General features: G+C 49.9%; 1 protein-coding gene across 1 annotated transcript in view; it reads left to right on the top strand.

Moving 5' to 3' along the window:
• The window catches only part of DPYD (dihydropyrimidine dehydrogenase), a 322055-nt gene that overhangs the window by 212855 nt on the left and 90563 nt on the right, over positions 1–18637 (top strand). The window contains 1 exon segment of the mRNA XM_015563508.1: positions 3242–3406. Within this exon segment, the coding sequence (XP_015418994.1) occupies positions 3242–3406 (165 nt within the window).

The following is an 18637-nucleotide window of genomic DNA, read 5'->3' as shown; positions in this document are numbered from 1 at the left end:
GCTTAGGTGGCCCCACAATCATCAGATCTCAATCCAATTGAGCATTTGTGGGACGAAGTTAAAAGAGCCATCAAATCTCACAGAGCTGGACAGTGCTATTCATCAGGCAGGTGTCAGATTCCTCTCATCACCTTTCAACATCTCGTGGAGTCAGTGCCAAGAAGAATCGCTGCAGTATTGAAGGCAAAAGGTGGCCCAACGAAGGACTGATGGGGTGGTCATCATAATCTGGCCACTCAGTGTATATACACACATATTTGTTTGTTTGTTTGTTTTTATTTTGCTTGAGATAAAGAACAAGGAACTGACCTGTCTAGGGAAACACTGTCAGAAATCAGCAGAGGACCCTCTGCCTTGGATTTCCTGTCCCCGCTCTGTCCTGATTAAGGAGATGCTGGTATATTTACAGTCAACCCCGGATTCCAGAAAAGTGAAGCAAGCCCAGCATTGGCCGTGAACTTCACTCACACACACAGAGGAGGCAGCTCTCGTGGTCGTCGTGCCGTTTTTTTTTGTTGTTGTTGTTTTGTAAATACACTTTATTGATTTTTTACAGAGAGGAAGGGAGAGGAAGAGAGAGAGTTAGAAACATCGATAAGAGAGAAACATCGATTCAGCTGCCTTCTGCACACCCCCTACTGGGGATGTGCCCGCAACCAAGGTACATGCCCTTGACCTGAATTGAACCTGGGACCCTTCAGTCCGCAGGCCGACGCTCCATCCCCTGAGCCACACCGGTCAGGGCCGTCGTGCAGTTTTAAGGTGTCACGGTGGGGGTGGCGGGAAGGAGAGAGCATTTTTAAAACGAAGCATTTGCTTGACTGCCCTCCAGGGAAAGTGCTGGCTTATTGACCCTTCCGGCTAAGGTGGCCTCGATGTTATGGGGTGACTGCAAGGTAGCGCACGGCTCAGAATGCGGGGACCATCCTTAGCCTGGGTGCCGCTCTTCAATCCTGAGTCTTTTCTATTTTGTGATGTTAAATTTTTCTGACACACACCGCAGATGTGGGCTCGGCCCAGGGCACAGACACAGAGGCAGCTGTAGTTATGATCCTGAGAGGGGGACATCCAAAAAGCCCCCTATTGGGCCAGGGACCCGGCCAGGGATTCCCACCCACCTGCGCTAGGGAAGACTAGAAGTTGGTTTGTATCTGAACGGAGACTTTCTGTTGGGATCCTAGAGATCAGAGAGACCCAGCCTTCAAGGCCAGCCAGCAGGAAGGTCCTAGAACAGCCGTGGGCAAACTACAGCCCGCGGGCTGGATCCGGCCCATTTGAAATGAATAAAACTAAAAAAAAAAAAAAATACCGTACCCTTTTATGTAATGATGTTTACTTTGAATTTATATTAGTTCACACAAACACTCCATCCATGCTTTTGTTCTGGCACTCCGGTCCAGTTTAAGAACCCATTGTGGCCCTCGAGTCAAAAAGTTTGCCCACCCTTGTCCTAGAAGCTCCAGGGAGAGTGAGGTCAAGCTCACCACTGTGGACAGGTGTCCTAGGACCACAGCTGCACAGCATGGGAGGTCCTGTCTGGGGGGCTGCGCAGCCTCCATGCACCGGGGTGCAGGGGAGCCTGGGTGCAGGGGTGCAGGAACCAGGGGTGCAAAGGCGCAGGGGCACAGAGGTGCAGGGGCGCAGAACTCGCGTGCAGTGGGGGCGGGTGCAGGGATGCAAACTCGGGGGCAAGGGCGCAGGGGTACAGGGACACAGAGCGTGGAATTAAGCATGTGCAGCGACAAAATCCTGACCCACAGGGCTTCAGCTTCCCAGAGTGACTCCATTAAGATCCTGTAACAAGGCTCCCTAATAGCAAATCAAAGTGAAGCTGGGGATGTTGCCCACAATGACAATAGCCGTGAAAAGGCTTAATTAGTAAAACATTAACTGGCAGGGTTCCTATAAGTAAAAATGTACATATTTAAGGAGGCTGATTGTAACATTTATCCCAGCTACGTTATAATATACTAATTCGAATGTAAAAGTGAATGTAAATTACCGGGAATTATCATGCAGCGGGAAGAAAAGTCCTTTTATCCTCAGCAACTGTAGCATTTGGCAGATTCGGGAATAAATAATCTTTTGTGGCAAGGGTATGCCTTATCAAACATATGCAGATCAGTACTAATTAATGCTAATTAAGGTTTCCTGTCTATCTAGTTGGAAAAACGTCCAAATGTTATGAAATCCAGTTAGGATGCCTATTACGCTAATTGTTTTATATGGGGTGGTTCTTAATTAAAATATGTAAATTGACCTTAATTGCTATCTACTAATGGGGGTTCATGTTATCTCCCTAGAAGTGACAAGATGGTGAGGAGGGGTACTTAAATGACTAATTCTGATAAAAATCCTCCACTAAATGACCTTTACTCAAAACTAATTTTAATTGGAAGTTGGCAGAAGAAACGGTTTTCTTCTTTTTTCCTTTTTCTTTCAGTTTTTGCTAATGTGCGAGTGTTATCCTGTTTTGTTAAGCTATAGACGCGGTGGTGGGTCGTTAATTAGCCTTAACAAGCAGGTTAATTGGGCGGTTTACTGTTTACAGAGCTCGGGAAGGTTTGGTGTCGGCAGAGTGGGTTCTCGTGGAGTTGGGGGGTCCTCACTGGAGCCCTGGGGTTGGGTGACCCCGTTCGGATGTCAGGATGTGTGTGAACGCTGGGGGAGCCAGCAGTACCAATCGATATGTACTTGTTGGCTCAGGTACCCGAGAACTGCCTTTTAGGAAAACATTTTTTCCCTTTATAAGCATTAACTCTTATTCATTGGAATTAAAATCTCATTGGAAATACCTGGATTAGATGGGCTGAAATGATCCTCTTACATGGTACTTGTCATGTTTCTGTTAATTCAATTGCAAATAAATTCACATGTGTAGGCCCAACACCAGTAAAAATGAATTTATTTATTTTTTTTAATTTCTTCTCACTCTGCTAATCTTATCCTCACAGGATGTCATTTAAATAAAGCTGACAAATAACTGAGTTTACTCTTGCATTTGGAACGAGCTAAGTCTCCACTATTACTTAAAATATATTTTAGTGGGGGAAAGGGGACACAGGTAAAACTTTCAACAGTAAAGATTTTTTTTAAGTGTTGATAAAATATATTTTCAAGTTATCCTCTAAAAATGTGAGCAGGGACTTGGTAGAATACTGTCCCGTGGAAACGAGCGTAGAATGAAGATCCCGGGTTTTCTTTGCTGGACGGAGGCTCAGTGTCATGACTCTCTCCCTAGGACATCGTGACCAACGTCTCGCCCAGAATCATCCGGGGCACCACCTCCGGCCCCTCCTACGGCCCCGGGCAGAGCTCCTTCCTCAACATCGAGCTCATCAGCGAGAAGACGGCCGCCTACTGGTGCCAGAGTGTCGCGGAGCTCAAGGCCGACTTCCCGGACCGCGTAAGTGTGACTTCACGTCTGAAACTACAGAATTGGCATTACGTGGGTGAATGTTTATTTAAACATCAATTCATGGGCTTATAAATATTAATGCACATCGTATATTTTATTAAAGCGTCTGCCGGTGGCTTTGCTGATGCACAGAAAGATAAAAAAGAAAGAGAAGCCCGAGAACTCATAAAGCCCCAGCCGCGTGGGGCCGGGTTATAAATGAGGCCGTGCGGAGGGAAGGGGTGTCCGCATGAGTGGGCGGAGCGGCAAGAAGGAGCCGCGCTGTTGGGTTGCTTTTCACGCTCCGTGGCTGGTGTTCGTGAAGGCGGTGGCCTCCCCGAGGAATCGCAGACCATCAGTCGCTGTAAATGTGAACCTGAGGCAGGAGCCAGGATCTGCTTTAAAGTTTATTCCTGTGTTTTCCGTGGCAGATAATCTGCCAGATAATTTTAACACCCTTCACACTAAATGAGTCCATGATCTTTTTACGTCTAAAGCCCCGAGCACAAATATGACGGTAAAATCGGGCGCACGCATTCTCTGTGGGCTTTTCTGTGTCGCCTGTCGTGTCTTACCCTGTAGAGAGTGTTTGCTCTTCAGTAACTGGTTGGAGTTGTTCTTAACGTTATTCATTCATTGTCTCTCTATCCCTCCTCCCATCTCTCCCCCTCCACATACACAAATGAGCACATACATTTCTCTCTCTTTCTCTCTCTCTCCTCTCTCCTCTCTCTCTCTCTCCCTCTCCCCCTCCCTGCCTCCCTTCCTCCCTCCTTCCCTTTCTATCTGAATGAGCTGGTGGTAAATTAAAGTTTAGGGGAGTGTGTGTGTGTGTGTGTGTGTGTGCGTGCGCGCGCATGTGTGTTGTAGAAAAGACTTTTTTTCATCAGTTCATGGAAGATAAATAAGAATACTTCAAGTATTCTAATGATATATATTTTAAAATCTAATGAAACTGTGGATGTTCCCCCAAAAAAACTGATAGAAGGAAAACCTACAAGGGACTTTGGATGTCCCGCTGTTGCCTGAGCCATCGAGTCCTGTTTCCTTATAGAAAGCGCTTACCTTGAAACAAAATGTAATAACATAGAACATAATTCATCTCCCTTGAGTCGGCCTTTCGGACGTGCAGGGACCCAGACCCGCCCGAAATCTGTAGCTTCCGCTTATTTGGAGTTTTTCATTTTCTGGGCTTGATCTTGCAATTACTTGTGTTTTTTCATTATACTGTCATGTCTAATGACCACCATGTTGAGTTATTTGAGTTTTAATGGACACACATCTTTGGGGAAGCTTTTCTCAGAACGACACAGACAAAAGGTAGTCGGCCATAAAAGTATTCAGTATATTGTTAACCTTGGTCTAGAGCAGGGGTGGGGAATGTCTGACCTTGCCAAGGCATTTGGGGTGAGTTTATTAAATGTTTGACTAAACAAAGAGGCTAATTTCTAAGTTGATCATTTTGTATGGCCAGAGAATGATGCTATAAATATCCAAGTGACCCTCGGCAGAACAAAGGTTCGCCACCCCTGGCCCAGAGTATTAAGTACTATGCTAGGTACTAAACATGAAATAAAATAATAATGACAATAATCTATATATATAAAAGCCTAAGCAACCATTCGACCATCTGACTGGTAGCTATGACGCACAATGACCACCAGGGGGCAGACAGTCTGGCAGGTAGGTTAGCTTGCTGCTGGGGCCCTGTCGGTCCTGAATCTGGTTCACCTGCACCAGATTTCCTTTCAATGTGCACGAATCCGTGCCTCTGCCACTAGTAATAATAATAATAACTGAACATTTATACAGCATTCACTCTGTGCTAGGTAAGGTCCAAATGCTTATACACTTGAACACTCATTTAGCCTGTTGGGAACCTTATCGGACAGATACAGTTATTTCCCCCACTTCACAGATGAGGAAACCGAGACACACGGATGTCAGGTAACACACCCAAGGTCACACAGCAGTTCGACGCTGAAGCCAGAACTTGAACTGGCAATTCACTTGTCACATCCCTGCTCCTGTCTCATAACAGTGTCCTCTCCATAGTACGTCCGGCCCTCAGAAGTTCAGGCTCACTTTGAATGCAACATAAGAACAGCATGAACTATTCTTGCCCAGGGATTGTTTCGGTAGCATTTAGGTCAGTGATGGCGAACCTATGACACGCGTGTCAGAGGTGACACGCGAACTCATTTTTTTGGTTGATTTTTCTTTGTTAAATGGCATTTAAATATATAAAATAAATATCAAAAATATGTCTTTGTTTTACTATGGTTGCATAAATTAAAAGATTTCTATATGTGACACGGCACCAGAGTTAAGTTAGGGTTTTTCAAAATGCTGACACTCCGAGCTCAAAGGGTTCGCCATCGCTGATTTGGATGAACGGTTGTGCCTCCGGGAAAACCGCCCTGAGCCCTGAGTAAGGGCCTGCCTTGAGCGCCCCTCCCCGGGCAGGAGTCTGCAGTCAGGACAGGGGGCCCCTGTTCGGAAACGACAGGAAGTAGATGAGGAAGCCAGGACGAGGAGGCCCTGGCACGTGGTTCCAAGGTCACATGGGAAGGAGAGACCGTTCACATGTTCCTCCCATCTCCCTGGAAACCGCTTTCTTCTCCCCGATGCCTTCTCTCCTGAGAAAACAGCGCGTGCTTTTCTCGCGTCCAGCTCTCTGACCATTTCCATGGTGCTCCGTATTCTCTCGATGTGTTCTCAGGGCTAATGTGTAACATTCTCGCTCCCCATATAAAAGAGAGCATTTTAACCATTTTAACATTTAACTATGGCATTCCCATCCGGACCCGGGCGAGTGGCCTGTGTGCACTGGACGCAGCCCGGGGCTGAGGGCGGACGGCCCCCACCGCCTCCGAATCACTCTGATCACAAAGGCCGGGAGCTGCCTGAGAGCGGGGAGCCCCCCTTTTTCACGTTTAATTATCACCCGCACTGCGGTTTCCCACCTCAGTCTCCACCCTGTGCAGCACCTTTAATGACAGGGACTGGGGAACGCTGCCCCCTGTGGCCAGGGCGGAGCAAGGCTAACCTTCGGAAGAAGAGGGTGCTGGGGGCGCAGAGGTCTGCTGACGCCCCAGGCCGGGACCTCTGCTGCGGAGACAAGGCCCGGACCCAGGGCTCAGCTGGAAGGGAGGAGAGGCATCGAGACCCTGACGGCGCTGGGAGGGCCGCGTCCCGGCCGCCACGGCCGCCCCGCAGCCTGCACCGGCCAGCCTGCTGCTCGGCTCTCAAGGTTGCCTTTTCTTTCCCTGTGAATTCGACTTGGCACAGTGATCCTTGTGGTGACAATTGATTACTAACGAAGAGCATTCTTTTTTGTTCCCAAGCTGCAATTTGGCAAAGCTTAGGAGGAGACGTACTGTATAATTAGGGCTTCCAAGAATCAGCGTTAAGTGCATCCTTTATTCTCCCTGCAGAAGCCTTAGAAATCGTCTACTTTAGGCTTGGAAAGAAGATGTTACCCTCCCCCACCCCAAAGACAATAAAACATGCTGCATTCTGTCCGAATGCACGGAGTTAGCGAGCAAAGACTGACATCTCCATCCTGTGTGGGGGCTCAGCCGGCCTCAGCTGGTGCAGACAGGAAGCGGGTGGGCTTTGTTAGAGAAATTAACGAAGGGGGACAGCGGGCATGTGGATGTGCTGCTGACAGCGCCCCCCCCTCTGTGGTCCCCTCTCTGCTCATCCCTGGGAGGTCCGCGCTGCTCATGAGACGTCATTCTTCGTCAGGACGCCAGGAGGCGCTGTTCCCACCAGTGGCCTCTGAACAGAGTCCTCACCAGACGCCCTAGGCACCCGGTGAAGCCTACAAGCCTTTGTCTGAAAAATGTTTTGATGCATAAACATAAGAAGATAATAAAAAATAAATAGATACAATGTAACTGTGTAAATTACAAACTACGTATTAATAGCACCAACAACATAAACTATGTCCTCATCTCCGTGAACCAAACAAAAAGAAGGACATTTAAAGAAATCCGAAGGTCTCTTCCTAATGTTGAAGCAATCTCAGAGAGCTGCAAACGCAAAGGCAGCTCCTGAGCCTGAAGACCAGCATCGGCCCACAGCCGCCACCGAGTGAGGGGTCAGAGGCTGGCCGGCTGCCTCCCGGGAGAAACAGGTGGCTTTGCCACTTCCCTTCGCCACCGGGTTCGAGTTCCTACCCTGGTCAGTCAGAGACGGGAAAGAAAGAAGAGCTATGCAGCTGCTAGGAAGACGGGAGGCGTCTGTCCACAGATGGTTTAGGGAGAAACCTGCTTGTACCAGGAGAAACCACTTTCTTTACAGGAGGCCTCCAGCCTGTGGGCTTGTTGCTCTCCAGTTTGGCTTTTTAAAAGATGGCATTAGAGTGCTGCTTGTCTCCACGGCTCGCTTGGCCTGTCCTCCCCGCCATGCTGCACTCCCGGCCAGTGCCCCGCTCGCCTCCTCCTGCCCTTGGCCTGCGGCGGATCATTTTAAATAATAAATGAGCGGATCAGGGTTGCAAGACGCAGGATCAGCTTGGGAAGGTCGTTTGTGCTTTTTTAATACACAGCCAGTAGACGGCTGGAAAGGGAAATAAATGCATCGTATTCTGTCAAGGTACCAAGAGCAGCAAAAACAATAAACGGACCCGTCTGACAAAGAACTGAAAGACAGGGGCCCTGGGATCCGCAATCTACTGCTGACAGGAAGTCGAGACTACAGAAATGGGGGTTCTGTTGTTGGGGGGCAGGTATCCCTCAGACTGATCTAAAGATGATGTGCCTCCCAACCAACACATCGGCACGGCTGTTGGGTAGAATTTGTTGAACAAGTCGATTCTGAAGTTCGTATGAACATGCGAAGGACTCACCGGCCTCACTTCAAAAGGAACCGGGTAGAAAGCCTTCAGTGTTTCTGATTTCACGACTTATTTGTAGCCACAGCGATGCGGTTGGTGTCGGCATAAAGACGGACAGGAGACCGGATTGATGAAGCGGAATGAGTCCAGAAAACAACCGCAAAGGCAGTCGGTTGCGTGAATAATTTCATTTTTGACAAAGGAAATACAGTGAACAAAATAGGTGTGGTCTTTTCAACTAATAACACTAGTAAAATTGGGTGTCCACGTGCCCCGGAATTAAATGTTGATGCGCAGCTTAGCCAGTGTGTAAAAATTACTACAAAATAACAGTCACCGACCGAAATGAAAAACCTGAAAGTATAACATTTCTTAAAGGAAACAGGAGAGCCCTGGCTGGGGTGGCTCAGTTGGTTGGGCGTCGTCTCAGCCAGGAGGTCACGGTGCAATTCCAGGTCGGGGCACGTGCCCGGGTTGTGGCCTCCTGGTTCATCGGCCGATGCTCAGCCACGAGACGCATCAGCCAGGCCACGGAAAGCCACCGGAGGTGACACATGCCCTTGTGCGGCGCTAAGAAACCACAGGAATGCGGGGATGTGTCAGCTGCTGCTTCCTGAGAGAGGAAAAGGCGTCGTCCGTGTCATTCGGCAAAGGAAAGGCCTGAAGCAGACCCACGGCAGCCTTTCCGACAGGCCCCGGTCCCGGCACAAACTGCCTGCCGCACGCTTCCCCCAGCCCCTGGCCTGGGACTTGCCAGCTGCCTCGGGGGTGAGGGTCCGCGAGGGCGCGTAGCATTTCGCCTCCTTTTTTTATAAACTGGCTCAGGAGCGCGGCCACGGGAGCTGCTCGTGGACCGCGTGTTTGCTCCGTGGCCTGACCCTGTCACCAGTGGAAACGAAGCTCACACTCAGGCGTGGAAAGGGGCTCGCTCAGGGGCTCCTCTCCCTCTCAGTCTGGTGACATGCCCCTCCCGTGAGGATCTGTTGGTGGGGAACCCAACTCGGGTGCATTCTCGCCTGAAAGGATGAGGGGACCCAGGAGAGAGAGGCTGGGGTACAGCCTCCTACTCCGCCTCTGCCCCTTCCGTCCTCAGATGAATCCTTTCACCCTGAAAGGCCCCTTTAACTTGGTCACTTGGAAACAATCTTAGAAGTAAGCACCGCTCTTTTATGGGTCTCAAAAGCAGAAGGTCATATAAAGATGGCTATTTAACATAATGTCCTGCAATTGCATGTATAGTATTAACTTTTTTACAAACTACCTATCCTGTGTTACTTTTTGTTGGGTTTGGGGTTTTTTTTTTGGGGGGGGGGGCGGTTGGCTTGTTGATAACAACCACCTTCCCCACCCCCCACCCCACCCCTGCTTCTGTGTTCAGCCAGTCGGCGTTCTATTCTTGCACGTTGTGCCGTGCAGGCGCCGTGCCAGGATTTATTTTTCACAAGAAACTAATTTCACATTTACCCCTGAGGTCTTCTAAGACATTTACTTGAAATCATTCTCTTTGTTCTTTAAGATTGTTGGGGTTTTTTTAATAAATACTTAATAGTACTGTTCTAAAGGTTTGTGTTTGTGCACTGTAATAACCACTTTCCTTTCTCAGCCATCATTTATGGTTGTGTAATTGATTCAGTTTAAGCAGCATTTAAGGCTGTATGTGTGACCCACAAATATGACCTCATTACCTGTAAACCATCTGAGAGATTGGTCTCAGGCACAGGTGACGAACTGAATCACTAGGCAAACAAACTTTCCTAAAACATCACAAATAGCCCTGGCCGGTTTGGCTCCGTGGATAGAGCATCGGCCCGTGGACTGATGGGTCCCAGGTTTGATTCCCAGTCAGGGCACATGTCTAGGTGTCAGGCGCGATCCCCAGTAGGGGGTGTGCAGGAGGCAGACGGTCAACGGTTCTCTGCCATCATTGATGTTTCTATTTCTCCCTCCCCCTTCCTTTCCTCTCTCTGAAATCAATAAAAATACACATTTTTAAAAAGAAAAGAAAAAATTAATTCAAGCTTCAGAGTACTTAGAAATGCCCGTGGATGGCTCCCTTTTTCCTTTCGCCTGATGTCCTCGCCCTTCTGGTGGGCGTGCTGCCGAGCAGAGAAGCGAGAGGTAGTCAGCCAGAGGGGAGAGAAGAGCCCAGACCCAGATAACTCGTGACTGGAAAATGGGCTCCAGCGCATCGGGAGGGGCTGGAACGAGGGCAGGAAGGACGGTGCTTCCTTGAGCTTGGCCTCAATAGCATGTGTCTAGCCCCCTCGAATGTCACTGTTGGCTATTTTTTCCTTCACCCTCTGCGATGCTTTTCTCTTGGATTAATTATCCATTGTGCACACGAAGCAAAGAAGGAACTGAGCACTGCAGTCATTTTTCAGGTGAATATTTCACCTTTCCGGTTGGTAAGATGCCTAGAGTGTTAATAAGGACTGAGTTAACTTTGGGAATACAGCTTCTTTGGGGGGCTTCTGGTCTATATACTCGATCACCCCAAAGAAAAATCTGTGTAATATTTCATTCACGCCGGAGTTAGGAAAGTGACCAGGTTGACTGGTCTTTCCATGATAAATAATGTAGTTACCTTTGTGCTGCTTCTTGCATTTTAATTTTTTTTAACAAGTCTCGTTTAAAACCTCCAGGATTAGAGATGATCAGGAACCGTTTTGTGCTTCATTAGCTTAAACTGTAAATTTAGTTATGGCTCTAGGGTTATACGGTCGGGGGTGGGAAATGAACATTTACAAACTCAAAAAAACCCTATGTGTCCAAGTCGCCTTTTAATGCAAACAGTGTAGAAATCAACCCAGTAAGGACATGTCTCACTCCATAGCAATATAGTTGTCGTTGCCCAGACTGTCATTACCCCTCAATAATTTGCATACACTCGTGTACCTGCTATTCAACTAGGGGATTTTGTATCATGTGTTATGACTCAGAGTTTTGCCTCATCTCTGCTTAACTCCTTTCAAGACCTCCCTGATGCGAACTCACGCCAGGATAGACGCCCTGTGGTTAGAGTGTGACCTTAATCTCCAGGTTCTGAATCGGGTGGAGAAAGCCAGAGAGATTACCATTCCCACCCGAACCACCAGCACCAGTCAGATAAACTGCAGATTATATTTTTATTTTTTTAATATTTTATTATTGATTTCAGAGAGGAAAGGAGAAGGAGAGAGAGCTAGAAACATCAATGATGAGAGAGAATCATGGATCGGATGCCTCCTGCACGCCCCCCACTGGGGGGTGAGCCCGCAACCCGGGCCTGTGCCCTTGACCGGGAATCGAACCGTGACCTTCTGGTTCATTGGTTGACCCTCAGCCACTGAGCCTGGCTGGCTGGGCTGGGGGTCATTCCTGAGGCCCTGTTTTATCAGATCTCTCCCAAGAATCTGGCAAAAACTCCTAAGCCTGTTCCGCTGTGTATTATGTCTCTTTCTTTTTCCCTCTCTAACGCCATCAGCTTCACTTTTCCTACGTTCTCCATGGTTTTGAGTCACACACGCTAGGCCGTGTGTACAGACAGAACGGAGTGTAGGTGTAAAGGAGAATCTTGGTGAGAGGAACTGGATGTCTGGGGAGGACATTCTCCTCGAGGCCTGTTTCCCTCCGGCCTGGGATCATCTGCACAGCGGTCTGTGCTCCCTGCAGACCGTGGTCTGGTGGTGCTCACAGGGCCACGCCCCAGGCCCGGCCGCTCCTACCGCCCCTCCTTCATATACATCATGACGTCATGTTACATGTCATGGGCGTGGACATCTGTTAAGGTTTTCAATGAGCTGTGAAAATCAGCCGTTCGTGGACATAAGGCACGTGCCATAGGAAACCGTCGGAGCAGCGGTCGCCAGTCGGTGGTCCGCAGACCCCTGTGGTCAGTGAGGTCCGGAGGTTGGTGACCGCTGGCACAGAAGGTCTCTCTAAGGCAGCTGCCAGCATCCCGTATTCACACTGTTATTCTGATTTAAGAACCGTGTTCCCTTGGCCGTGTCGGCTGAGTCTCAGAGACGGAGGCCGGGTCCGTCCAGAGTTGGCGAGGGCTGACTCCCTGGAGCAGAGGGGCCCCCCCTGGACCCTCCCCGGCTGATCTGCTCACAGCTCAAGCTGCGGACTCCTCCGCCTCTGTGAGCTCCGATCGCAACGAGGTTTGCTCCCCACCGTCCCCGAGGAAATCGGGGAGAGGAAGAGAACAGCCACCCCCTGGTAGCGTCCCACGGCCCCGACTGGACCGCACCCTCGGATGCCAGAGAGGAGTCGCATCGCCAGCCACCCCGCCTCACGCGGCCCAGGCTGCTTGTTTGCGACCAGGCGAGTGGAGGGCGGGACATCGGTCCCGGTGTTGTGCCCACGGGCAGCCCGGTTGTCCACAGTTACTCAGCCTTCCTGCCGACACAGACGCTGGCGGTTATTGCAAACCCCCCACCCGCAAGCGAGGCCCTCCACGGAGCCCCGTGCGGCCGCCCAGACGCAGCCTGAGCACCGGCGTGGCCCGCACCGGGAGTCATTCCCCGGGCGCCGCCCCGGCCTGGCCGGCTGCCGGGCTGAGCGACAGACGCCTGAGCCGCGAGCGCCGTCACAGCTTCCAACGGGAGGCGTTACTGCCCTCGCTTGACAGACGCACCCAGAAACCCAGAAGCAGCCGACCAAGATCAGGTGCTGGCAGGTGTCCCAGACGGAGACTGAACCCCAGAACTCAGCGCAGTTACTGTAACAGCCTCTACCTCCTCGTGCTCCGACCTAAACGACAAGCAGAGCAACCAGAAGAGACAGGAAAAAGAGCCCGGCCGGGTGGCTCAGTGGTTGAGCCTCGACCTATGACAGGAAGTCAGAATTCCATTCCCGGTCAGGGCACAGGCCCGGGGTGCAGGCTCGGTCCCCAGTGTGGGGCGTGCAGGAGGCAGCCGGTCCCTGATTCTCTCATCATTGATGTTTCTTTCTCTCTCTCCCTCTTTCTTCCTCTCTGAAATCAATAAAAAAAACCCACACATATATTAAGAAAAAGGAAAAAATAAATCACAGACCACGACAATAGATATTGCTGTATACTTAGGATTAAGGCAGACAAATAGACGCTACATTTACTTCTTACATAAGAAAATTTCTACCAATATATTGTTGTTTTACTAAAATTTAAGAAGCATACACGTTTTTAGGTATAATATAAAATCAAATCATGTGAAAGAAACCTTATAAAACATACAAATTTTCCCAATCATATACATAGTACAATTGTATTTTCCTTATTAACTCAGATTCACCAAGATGTATATTATGTTATAGCAGTTCCTAATTTGAGCTAAACATTTAACATTTCTCTGTACAGTTATGCAGGCTACAGGATCATTTGTATTAATTTTACCAAAATTATTGTCTGGTGAGCCAGCATCAACCTACATAATTTCCAAATTTATATCTAATGTTTACTTCTAAAAATTTTACTGCTTAAGCTCTTAAAATTCTTGCTGAGCAATATGTCGATGTCATTTGCACCCCTGTAAAATTTTCTCATTGCTTTACCACTCTTAATACCCTATTCACCCAGTACCTGTTAGCAAAGTAAGTCACCGTTTCAATCCCCATCAATAAGGCAGTTTAATCATAACCACATGCACCTCTTGCAGAGAAACCTTCTTTGCTGCTGTTGCCAAGCACAAACTCAAAGACACTTACGTACTCAGAAAGCACACGTTTGAGGACTTGGTGAACTCTGCACAACATGCTCATTTCCAAGTTGGATGAGTCGTTGATTCGTGTCGGAGATGTGAGCACCTTGCTGAGCCTTCGTGGCTGTTGGGGCAGCAGTAGCTGCTGTTCTCATCCTGCTTTTAGTGGCCACTTCCTGGCTGGTGGGTGGGGCTTCGGTCTGGGCTCGCTCCTCGCTGGTCACTAAGGGGCCCCCAACCTCCACTGCGTCCGGCTTGTTTGTTTTATTCCGCGGCATCTGGCATATTTGTTGACTATTCACTTTTTGAATTTTTTCGTGTGTGTGTGTGTGTGTGTGTGTGTATTTAGAATCTGAAGAAGGGCCTTTCTAAAATAATGTCAAGTGACTGAACAGGAAGGCTGCAGTTTGGTTGGAGGAAGGGGCGGATGGGAATGGGGAGGAAATCATGGACTTGAGGGAATTCATGAATAAATGCTGAGCCCGGGGCCAGGAGAACTACAGTCTCCCAGTTTGTCGCCAACAACACGTATGACCTTGGGCAGCTCACAGTCTGGGCTGTAGAGAAGGAGGTTGGGTGGTGTTACCCCGCCCTGCGGGTGCCCCACTGCTGACAGTGGTTTGAGTCACGGTGTCTCACTTTTGTAACCTACGCCCCCCGCGGAGCAGGCAGCATTTGTTGCCCTGGGTGCGGAGGGGCAGCGGAGGACGCGTTTCTGTGTTAACTGGCCGTCAGTGCTCCGCCCTCTTTCTGGGCCGTTTGGAATCGCACATACGAGAAGCCTGTGGCAGCTCATCCTCAGAAAACACATGAGACCATCGCAGAGGTGCACGCGTTCGGCCTGCTATCCCTGCGCCATCGGAGTCCCGTGCGCTGAAATGGCTTGATGGGCGCAGCGTAGAAAATGACTGAGACGCTGTATTCTGGGGACCTTTGGCTGTTGGCTGAATGGGCAAAGGGGCAAGATTAATATCTGTTTCTGGGGGACATCTTTTTGAGACAGAGGTACACTTTCAGAGAGGGCTGTTTGCTCTCTGCCTCATTGGACGAGAAAGCGTTGCCTTGTTCTGTGACAGTAACCGCGGGGACAGCCGCGCGGCCGTTTTCCCAGCCGGCGGTCACGTCGCCCTGGGGCGCGGAAACGCGGGGAGAGCTTGGCCTCGGCTGTGGGTGACTTGTGGGTGATTGGGGCCGGGGTTACGCTTCTCAGCACTTTCTGAGAGCAGCCCCCAGGGGTGTGGCCTCGCGGCTGGCATGCGATGAGCTCTGCAGCTCCGGGCACTACGAAGGGTCGGTCCCGTGGCCGAGCCGAGAGAGGAGCAGGTCTGTGACGGCCTTCAGGGAATAATCGGGGGAGGAGGGGGGGTTAACAAGGACATTTTTGTCGAATTCTCAAGCTGTCCCATTCCGGAAGCTGAGCTTTTGGGTGGGTGTACCCACAAATAGGTAACGGACGTCAAAAACACAGGACGGACACGTCCTCGGCTCCGCCTTTCCTTATGCGCCGTCGCGCCCGAGTCAGTGGTTGTCGATAGGAATTTTCCCCTAAAAACGTATTTGAGGATGAAACATGAAATAGCGCAGGATCGGCACAAGTGATTCCAGTAGTAACGCTGCGTAGGAGGGGACACCTCCCATCACCTCGGGTCTGGGCTCTCTCAGGCCGTGGGAATTCACAGGAACATCATACTTACAAGAAAAATTCAGAATAGTCCCAGTGGCCGACACAGTGACACCTGCTGTTAGCTCCTCTCCGTTACGCAGAGCCCTCCATTGTTGCTGGAGGTTAATTCCCTCTAATAAGTTGTCACCAGGGCCCTAGCCGGCGTGGTTCAATGGATAGAGCTCCGGCCTGTGGACTGAAGGGTCCGGGTTTCGATTCCCGGTCAGGCCACATGCCCGGGCTGCGGGCTCAATCCCGGGTGGGGCGGGCAGGAGGCAGCCGGTCAGTGACGCGCTCTCATTGTTGAGAGCACCTGCCTTCTGTTGGCTCTCCCCCTGAAACCTCTGGACACCTCCCGACCACCCCAGTGTGTTCCTGGGCTCCTGCGTCTCCCTCCTGGCCTTCCGGAAAGTGTCTCTGCGGGCGGCATCTTCAAGACTCTCTCCAAAGAGGCCACTTTCCCCCGTTCTCCTGTGGCGCTCCACCCGCCCCACGCACATCCCAACCTCTGTCCCGAGGTCAGTGGGTACGTCCAGTGGCTCCCGGGGCCCCTGTCCGTGTTCCGCCCACCATGCCTCGTCACAGGGCCGCGGTCCATGAAGGGCAGCCATGCTCCCCCTGTCCTGCAGCCCCTGGCCCTTGCTCCCATCCCCTGCTCTCCCAGGGCCCTAGCCTTGGGGGGAAGGGGGAAGACCTCCCCCCAAGCCTTCATGAGCTCCTGAGAATATATCCGACTTTCCATTCCCAGCTGCCATCATCTTAGGCAACTTTAACGTCACGGTGACGGTCTTGTTACCTGGTCTTCACATTTTACCCTCTGGCTGCTTGGCCATCATGGCTGACTGGGTTTCCCGGAGAACTGTGCTGCCTCTGGGAGCTGATGTCCTGTTGGTGGAGCCCACACCTTCTCCGTCCCCACCGCTGGGCCCAGTTCCCCTTCATCCCCCGTCTTCTCTCCGTCTCGTAGCCACTCCTGACTCTATAGCCCTCCCTTACCAGCTTACACTCAGTAATCACTGGCCTCAATGAGTGCTTTTGTTTTAATTTTGAAAAGATGAGGAAAACTATCCACAAGAATGCAGTGAATATTTCTGTGTGCACCACCCACAGCTAACATACCCGGGCGATGTCTGTTTTGTAAAAAGTCAAATATATTTTACTGACGTTTATCGGTAAAGCGGGAGCACAGCCATGTATGAAACCTGACTAGCCATAGACATTTGTTTCTATGAAAGTGTCTCTTCTCCATTTTCCTCGGGAGTCGGAGAACTGCACCTTATCGGAGAGTAGCCTTCCCAAAAGCTGTATTTGAGGGGACTCCAAATGCCTGGTTTCCCCTTTTTGATATCTTTAGAGGGTTAGCCATAGACTCTTCCTTGCTAATATTTAATTAATCAGACAACACAATAACTTTACCATCTACTTGGATAATTGTTGCTTTTATAGGATTCTCGTGCTTCAATGCAATCGCTTGATTTCCCCAACGTGTTCTAACGAGGGCTTCCAAGCAGGGAAATCGCCCATTTATTAAAGAAATCAGCTTCGTGTTCTGTTGTCTGACGTTATTGGAAGGAGGACCCCAGATATTTTGCATTTGTTTCCTTGAGCTGAAATATTGTGGGAACATCCGATTATCCTGCTGACTTTAATCTATACTTAATAAAAAATTAATTGCGGATGTCAAATGTGCACATACTTATTGTCTGGGAATCTCAAATTCATGAACGCACCCCCAAAGTTTAATAATGGTTTATGACGCACTACTCCAAGCATGGTCATCACATGTCCTCAAACTGCTAAGGCAGACTCATTCTCTGTGTCATTTGTATTTAATAAATGTGAGTCTATTGTTAACCGTTTATATGTTTTCACTACCAAGGAGATTTTAAATTAAGTTGATTTGATTAGCTTGGCATTTGGAAGATCTGTAATAATAAAAGCGTAATATGCTAATTAGACCGGACAGCAGAACAACCTTCCGGACGTCCTTCCAGATGAAGCGGGGGGCTGCGAGGGCCAAGCCCCTTGCACGCATTCCGTGCATCAGGCCTCGAGTATTATAATAAGGATAATGCAGCTCCATGGCTGGTGTGACTCAGCTGGTTGGGCTTTGTCCCATGCACCAAAAGGCTGCCAGTTTGGTTCCCAGTCAGAGCACATGCCAGGCCCAATCCCCAGTAGGGGGCTTGTAGGAGGCAGCAGCCAGTCAATGTTTTTCAACAACGTTGTTTCTGTCTCTCTCTCTCTCTCTCTCTCTCTTCCCTTCTCTAAAAATCAATAATAAATAAGAAGATAATGCGGGAAGCTAGCAATGGCCAGTCTAGAAACTCTTAACGGCTAGGGTTTCTGTATGGTAAGAAATGCTAAGAAAAACTGAGCCTTCAGTACAGCAGCATTTGGAAAAGGGCTGTGTTCACCGTGGGCACCAGGGTCTGGGATCTGACACTCAAGGGCCCACTAGCTCATTGAGTAGCATCAGTGTCTGGAAAGGGGTGGGTCCTTAGAATTGATCTTAGGAAGGAGACAGAGGATTCTTGTGAGAGTTACTGCGTGTTATAGAGAATTTCACTGTAAACAAATCACCAGTGTCCTTACCGTGGTTCCGGTGAAACAGCCTGCGGGCCGGAGGGTCCCTCTCACAGCAGGGACGGCCCCCTTTCTACTCCCCAGTTCTCTCTCTTATCTGAGCAGCGTGTCCATGTCCCCTTTGCTGCCACTCCCGCCGTCTTTTCCACTCACGGGACAAAGACACCGTGCATCCTTTCCACCCTGATGAGAGAGAATCATGGATCGGCTGCCTCCCGCACGGCCCTCACCGGGGATCAAGTCCACAACCCAGGCCTGTGCCCTGACCGGGAACCAAACCCTGACCTCCTGGTTCATAGGTCGACGCTCCACCACTGAGCCAGGCTGGAGGGGCCCCAGGGCCCATTCTTCTAGGGGTGACTTCTCCACATGTTCGTTGATTGAAAGCATTGAGCATTTCCCAGACATCATCTTTATGCTCTATGGATAGGCCTGGAAGTGTTTTATATCATTGTCTTCACTGTCTATTTTACTGGAACTCTTCTCAT

The sequence above is a fragment of the Myotis davidii genome, unplaced genomic scaffold (genome assembly GCF_000327345.1).
Source record: "Myotis davidii unplaced genomic scaffold, ASM32734v1 scaffold217, whole genome shotgun sequence".
NCBI classification, from domain to species: domain Eukaryota; kingdom Metazoa; phylum Chordata; class Mammalia; order Chiroptera; family Vespertilionidae; genus Myotis; species Myotis davidii.
Note: the sequence above shows the minus strand (reverse complement) of the source record. Positions and strands in the feature narration are given on the sequence as shown.